The following is a 7,979-nucleotide window of genomic DNA, read 5'->3' on the forward strand; positions in this document are numbered from 1 at the left end:
CTTTTTCAGAGGTAATTTTCACGTCGGTGCTACAGCATAACACACAAAAGCAGGCACAACAACTTTTGTTCAAATTGGTTTTATTTTACCCTATGCTACAGTCTGTAATCCCCATCCAACCTAGCCAAATAACTGAAGTTTTCAAATCGTTGCATCATATTTTATAGTGGGTCAAGCGCACAAAATCCAAATAGTGCGAGCACATTCACATGCATGTACATACATTAGTGTTTTCAAACGTGTTCCTATTACATTTTCATTTTAAAACTTTTACATACATACATACATACATATGCATGTATATCGGTTGAACGTGTGGTGGCTTAAAGAAAAGTATGTGCTTTTCTCCCCTTTCTTCTGACCAGTGGGGCTATTCTAAAACGGGTTAGCGATAATTTTCGGATCGCTATCGCAAGTGGCCGTATGTTATGAATGGTGTAAGGTTGAGATCAGGGATGAAAAATGGAAATTTCAGATTGTACCTAATATCATAAAATAAATGTACATAAATGAGACAGATTGTACCTAAAAAAAGTTACATCATTCATTTGTAGTTTTTCTATAAATTTTATTTAAAACATGAATACAAAGGATGGAACAAAGGAAAGGACTTAAACATGATTAGGTTTTTTTTTTTGAACTGAGCCTATATCTATAGACTATAGTCTAATGGGAATCGGAGAAGCGTTTTTTTGTCTAATTTTGACTACTGGAAAATATTGTCGAAAAAGACAAAAAACACGCTTTGCGAAGTATACTTCTTTATCCAGCACGAAAAGTCTGCTAATTTATCCGATCCCTTTTAATAGGTGCAACAAGTATAGAGAAAATAATCAAATTGCCGTAAGTAACTTCGAAAGCATTTCAAATATATTTTCAAAAATCAAAAAGCGAAATGGGTCAATAATAATAATTGTACCTAAAATCTACTGACTGTACCCAATGTACCTTTAAGTCATCAAACGTCGGAAAAAGGTACAATTGTACCTACTTGTTCATCCCTTGTTGAGATAGCGATATTTGTCGCTAACTTGTTTGAGAATAGCCCCACCGGTGTATGTATGTATGCATGCAAATCTATAGTGTGTCCAACTACTGGCGAAATATATTTTAATTAGTGTTTAGGTAGGAAATAAAGGATCGAATACATCTGCTCAGACCCAACGAGATCAACTCAATGAGAGACCGGTATGCTTGCATGTATTTATAAAAAAATAGTTTTTTATTGGACCAAAAAGTAGTGAATAGGCACTGTGGCCAATGGTAACCATCTGTTACAGTGGCGGACCCAGGTAGGGGAAATTGGGGAAATGTCATTACAAGAATCCCACAAGCTACTTGTAGAAAAACTCGGGCAAAGTTCAAACTGTGAGAGTATATCAAAGAAACTCGAAAACTTACTTGCGGAGCGCGTATATGTAACTCGAAATGACTTCGAGAAGCTTGGGGAACAAACCTAATGAATGAATGCTTTTGAAAATTTTAATTCATGGAAAAAGTATGTCAAATTTCACTTGAGTTTGAAATTTTAGCTGTGTGCTAAGCTCGAAGTATTATGTTATTTAAGTAGGCCTAGGGAATTTTCAAAATTTTTTTCAATTATGTACTTAGTTTGAATATTTTCACAGGTTCAGAAAACCACGAAAGTTCCAAAATTTTGAATTTTATAATATTATTAAATTTCTTATTTTTAGGATAATTTCCAAAATTTCAAAAATTATCGAAATCCGGGAGCTTCTAGAAATTTTGGTAAAATGAGAATATTTTGAAATGTACAAAATTATTGAGATTTTAGAAATTTTTATATTTTCCAAAATTTTGAGAATTTTACTTAGTCTAAAATCCATCCTAGAATATAAAAATGTGAAACAACACAAATTGTCGAAAAATTCTTATGTTCATGTACTTGTGTGTAAAAAAATTGTTCCACTTTTCTGAACTTTTCCAAAATTTTGTATTCATATAACAAAGTTTGAGAATTTTAAATTATTTGAAAATTTTGAAAACATCAACGTCCAAAAATTTTTTGAATCTTCAAGAACTACGAAAATTTTTAAAATTTTCAAAAACGACGAAGTATGAAAATGTTATCAACATTCGAAAACTTTTAATTTCGTTTGATCAATTTTGTATATTCGACACTTTTACTTAGAAAAAATTTCTTATTATTATTATTATTATTATTATTGTTGGGGATAGAGCACTGCGACCTTAAGATCTATTGTACCCCCTGCACAATAGACCTAAGGTCGCAGTGCACAGCCTCTAACATTCTGTCTTCTACCCCCTTCATGGATTATAGTGTGTCTATTAATCCAGCATCCGAGAGAAACTTTAGTATAGAACCTAAGTCTACGGATTTCACTTCGCCTTTGGTTATCAAATGTTCACCCAGGTGTCTTTTGCGTTTATGCATCAGTGCAGGACATTCTTCTAAGATGTGCTGTGCAGTCTCGTTTTCCATCCTGCAAAATCTGCATCGCTCATGCGAGTAAATTCCCAGTAGTCAGGTGATAGTTCAGCCTGCAGTGTCCTGTCAGGATTCCTGTAACAATTCTTAAGTTATTCTTTGATAAGCTCATAAATTGCTTGAAGCGTTTTAGGTTATATGTTCCTAAAAGTGCTTTGGACTGCTCTAGACCTGGTAGGTTATCCCAGTAGTGATTCCTCTGAGCTTCTTCCTCTAGCCGAACTAGTTTAGAGAGTGCCCCTTTTCCCAGGCCGCAGAAAGGTTCTGGACCGGTGAAAGGGGTTGAAGCACCTTTCTTCGCTAGTTTATCGGCAATCTCGTTTCCTTTAATACCAATATGTCCCGGAATCCAGAGAACCCAAACCCGATTGGTCAGACCAAGAGTATTCAGCTTGTCGAGGCACTCCATCACCAGTTTAGATGTTACCTGGTGAGATTTGAGGGCCTTGATAGCCGCTTGGCTGTCAGTCAAGATCGCGATGTTCTGATTCCGGTAGTTTCGCTTGATATTAAAGTCCGCGCATCTTTCTATGGCGTATGTTTCAGCCTGGAAAATAGACATATGTTTCCCCATGGGTTCCGAGTATCTTATACTCGGTCCAACTACCCCTACCCCGGTACCCTCGTCGGTCAATGAGCCATCAGTGTACCAGGTAATGATGTTTTGGTTTATCCGATATGTCTCGGATATGCCTGCCCAGCTCTTCTTATTACTCAGTTCAGTCTTAAACCTCTTTGTAAAGCTGAACCTCGGATGCATGGTATCCCTCGGTATTGCAATTTCAGGGAACTTATTCGTAAGAATATCTAACTTCCCACGACCAAGACACCCTGCTGCCCCGATATTGGTACCAGTCATCCGTAGTAAAGCTCTTTTCGCCTGAGTCTGTATGTAAATATGAAGAGGGGTAAGATCTAAAAGAACCTCCAAGGATGCGGTTGGACAGGTTCTCATGGCTCCCGTTATGCATACACATGCCAGCCTTTGTATCTTGGAGAGCACTTTGATTGCTCCAAGTTTTGAAGTTCTATCGGCCCAAACGATGGCTCCATAGGTTACCATGGGTCGTACTATTGTCGTATAGATCCATCTCAGTATCTTTGGTGTGCAGCCCCAACTCTTACCTGCCATGGACCTACACGTCATAAATGATCTTAAAGCTTTCTTCGCAGTTTCTTCTACGTGTGCGTTCCAGAGTAGTTTTTGATCTAGTATTACTCCTAGGAATTTAACCTCTTTTTGGTACATGATGTTGGTTCCATCTAGCCTTATCGCTTTTAGACTATCAAGTTTGTATTTCCTTGAGAATGGTACTATAGTGGTTTTTGCTGGATTTACATTCAGCCCCACTTTGGCACACCATTTTTTGGTTACGTTCAGCCCTAGCTGGATTCTATCACACAGGGTGTTTTCGAATTTCCCCCTGCATAATATTACAATGCCGTCGGCATACCCCTGGCAGGTTAGTCCAGTATCTGTTAGCTCTTGGAGCAGTCCGTCGACGACTATATTCCATAATAGTGGAGATAACACTCCACCCTGTGGACAGCCCCTTGTTGTTCCGGCAACAACTGTATTATTCGTACAGGTTTGTATTTCTACCCTTCTGGTGCGGAGCATGCAATTAATCCAGGCTACGAGGGTATTGTTTACCCCCCTGCTAATCAAAGCACTGTTTATTGCAGCATGTGAGGTGTTGTCAAACGCCCCCCTCGATGTCCAGAAAAGCGCATATAGCAGTCTCCTTATTTTCTAAGCTATCTTGATGTGCGCATGTCAGCGCGTATTGGGCGGTTTCAGTAGAGCGGCCCGCCAAATATGCATGCTGGCGCGAATTCAGTGGATAGTTAAATAAGACCGTAGTCCTTACATAGTTATCTACTACCTTTTCTAAAGCTTTTAATACAAATGAGGTCAGGCAGATCGGCCTGAAGGATTTTGGATGAAGTGGGTCCTTCTTCCCAACCTTCGGGATGAAAATAACCTTCGCTCTTCTCCACGCATCTGGTATATAACCCAATGCTATGCTGCTTCTAATTATTTTTAATAGCGGTCCAATCACGCATTCTAAGCCCTGCTGTAGCATGCCAGGGAAAATTCCATCCGCTCCCGGTGACTTCAGTGGTTTGAAGGTTTTTACCGCCCACCTGAGCCGGGGCTCGGAGCATATTTCCTTAGCCACTAACCAGTTTCCTCTGCTTATTTTACTGCACTGCTCAGTCCGATCTGTTTCGGAATAAGATGTAGATCCTGGGAAGTGAGTATCTATGAGAAGTTTGATCTTCTCCTCCTCGCTCCCAGTGAAACTCCCATCACTCTTCCGTAGATTTGCGGACGAAATACAGTTCGTTTTTTGCCATTACCTTATAGAGTCTTGTTGCCTCCGTAGTATCTTCTATGCTTTCACAGAAGTTCCTGTATTCTGACCACTCCCCGGTTCGTTTTGCTCGATTGAACAGCTTCCGGACTTTGGTTCTGAGTTTACTTAAGTTGTTGTTCACCAGGGTACATCCCTGGAGGAACGTACCTTACTTATAGGACAACTGTCTTCATATGCGTCAATGAGTAGTTCATTGAAGCGCTTTGTGGCGAATTCTAGTTCTTTTTCGTTCCTGATCTTCTGACCTAGCCCAGGTTGTGCTACATTCAACCTCAGGTTGTCTTTGAACTTCTCCCAGTCTGTCTTCCTGGGATTTCTTAAAACTATATGTATAGGAGGGGTTGCTTCAATGTCAAACCTTATTATTCTATGATCTGACATGGAGGGTTCATTGGATACTCTCCACTCTTTCACTAGCGCTTTCGTTTGAGTATTCCCTATGGTAATATCAAGGACCTCTTCCCTTGCGCGGGACACAAATGTTGGTATGTTCCCAACATTAAAGATTTCTAATTTATTTCTAAGGATAAATTCAAGAAGGTACTCACCCCTTTGGTTGGTGTCACTGCTCCCCCATGCCTCGCTATGCGCATTTGCATCACACCCGAGTATCAGGGGTAGCTTCCTAGCCTCGCAGTACTTCACCAGTTTAGTGACAAGCTCTGGTGCGGCGTGCGTGTCATCTCCTGGGAAGTAGCCCGATGCAGCTACGATGTCCTGGATGGTCCCGTTGATGTTGACTGGGACTTGGACCGCTACTCGATCCCTCGACAGGAAATCTGAAAGACATATATGTTTCAAGCTATTAGTTATTAACAAGCACGCCCTAGGATTCGTACACCTAGTATCCCAAATTACCTGCCTGTTCTCTACTGCCAAGCCTCTTATTTGGCCCCTGATGACCCAGGGTTCTTGTACCAGCACTATTCCCAGTGTAGACCTGAGGGTTGCCCTAGCGATAACCGCAGACGCGGCCCTCGCATGGTGTACATTTATTTGTGCAACCTTAGTTCTGGTCATCGTCGCAGTTATTGGCGTTCATCGTCTTCGTCCGTTGTCAGAGTTTCGTCAAACTCTGACAAGGTGGCTCTCTCCGAGTCGTCATCAGCACAAATGGTCAGTAGCCCGAGGTCGAAGTCGTCTATCCCCTCCATCTCATGAGGTAAAAGACTGACTTCCTCTACTACCGCGCTCCTAGCTGCTTCCACGGCTACCATCTCAGCCACCTCCTTCGGTAATTCCGAACCACCTGGTGGAGTATCTGGCTTGACTATCTTCGCCATCGGTTCCCTGCCCTTGTGCACATGCACTGGAGCACTACCAAACCTGTATCGTAGGATGCAGTTTTTCTTTTTGATAGCGTCCAACGACCGGTCGTCAATCCCGATCGTTAGCAGTTTGCCCGTCTTCTCATCATTGCTCCTATAAACCTTCCATAGGTCGGTATGCATTCCCTCATTTTGTGCTATAATGAGGTTCAGCAGTTTCTGCGTGTCCACTCCTGCAGCTTTTGGTAGGTACGTAGTGATTACGTGCACCCTGGGTATGTTGTCCCCATCGCACGTAGTCAGTTCCGCACCATCCCAGTCAGGCAGTTTTGGGACAATTTCGCGCAACCATTCGGCTGATTCTGCATCCAAACAGTCGACCAGTATAAGGCCTGGCCGAAAGTGGATGCCGTCGAATTGGAGTATTGACCTCCAAACCTTACCCATCTCCTACACAATGGCGTCCTCAATCTTTCCCTGATCCTCCCGAGTGAGAGTACTCTCAGGGAAAGCCTTCGGCAGAACTGCCAGTCTAATGCGCTTAGTGGCGCTAGCATAGCTAACACCCGGCTTCCTGGCCCCTGCCTTAGGTTTTGGAGCCACTGTTTCAAGACGGCTCTTCTTCTTCTCCGGCTTTCCTTCAGGAGGACTACCACCCGTTAACTGTCACCGGGTTTTTCCCGATCTAGGGGTGCCTTTTTCTCCGGATTCCCCTCCGGAGTACTAGCTTACGCAACCACGCCTGTGCTGTCACTGGACTTCTCCCGGTCCAGTACTTTCTTCTTGGCCTCTTCAGACGTTAAGCCTTTGTTTAAGTAACGCAGGTACCATTTGGCTCCTGCGCCACTCAAACCTGTGGCCTTTCTGACGTCCCCGAATTTCCTACACTGTCTGGTCGTCAGTCCAGTACTCGTCGAGGCCTGTGGTATATCATCTTTGGGTGCCGGTGTGTTAAAGACTCCCCAGTCAGGATTATAGGGTGGGAGGAGGGAAAATGGGATGGGGAGGGATTAAGGATAAGGACGTCGGTGCGGTGATCTCGCATGGAAACCAGAGTGGCTAGTATCACACTTACCCAGCGGGCGAGGTTGATACAGCGGCATCAGGTCACCATACTAGCTTCCCTCTTGGTTCGTGGTGATATGACGGTTGCCGAAGCAGCCGCCATAGTACCACTTAAGCCCCATCCCCGCGGCAAGGAGAGCGACACAGATGGAGAAAAAATTTCTTAGAATTCCTACAATTCTCAACATTTTTAAAAATAAAAAAATTCTATAAATCTAGTATTCATCATTATATTGAATTATTGGGATTTACTATAATTTCTCAAATTCACAGTTTTGAAAGTTTAGAAAATTTTGGAATTCCACTCAAGTTATTAAAAAGGGGAAACTTCCAGAAATTAAAAACTATCAAAACTCTAAAAATTTTAAATTGTGCTGATTTTTAAATTTATATGCACGATATATGATGAAAATTTTTATTATCTTTCAAATTGAAAAATATCCTAAAAAGCACGCTAACGCAAAATTTGCAAAAACTTGCAAGATTTTTGTATAGCTGATCCGTGAGAGAGAACAGATAAAAATTAATTAGAAATTTGCTGTTGAGTGTCTTCTACTGGAAGAATACGCGAATACACCTATTGCAAAAACCAAGGTCCAAACAGCGCTGACTCCAACAATGTCATCCGGATGCGCTCAAAAACTAATGTCATTGACGAAATGCAAGTGAAGTTTACTTCTAAAACACCACCAACTATCACAATCGAGGACAGTTCCGGCAAACACAGTCCAAAGAGTGTTTCAAATGATCCTTCCTCTCTCTCTGTTCAAAGTGCAGTTGATACGATCTAGGGAT

At 41.9% G+C, this 7,979-nt stretch overlaps 1 protein-coding gene across 1 annotated transcript; it reads right to left on the reverse strand.

Moving 5' to 3' along the window:
* Positions 1-5,879: 5,879 nt before the first annotated feature.
* Positions 5,880-6,566, reverse strand: LOC118752836. The gene has a single exon (XM_036487692.1). The coding sequence runs from the start codon at positions 6,564-6,566 to the stop codon at positions 5,880-5,882; it is 687 nt and encodes a 228-aa protein (XP_036343585.1).
* Positions 6,567-7,979: the final 1,413 nt, after the last annotated feature.

Source organism: Rhagoletis pomonella, unplaced genomic scaffold, assembly GCF_013731165.1.
Source record: "Rhagoletis pomonella isolate Grant_MI unplaced genomic scaffold, Rhpom_1.0 Rhpom_scaffold_01897, whole genome shotgun sequence".
Taxonomy (NCBI): Eukaryota; Metazoa; Arthropoda; class Insecta; order Diptera; family Tephritidae; genus Rhagoletis; species Rhagoletis pomonella.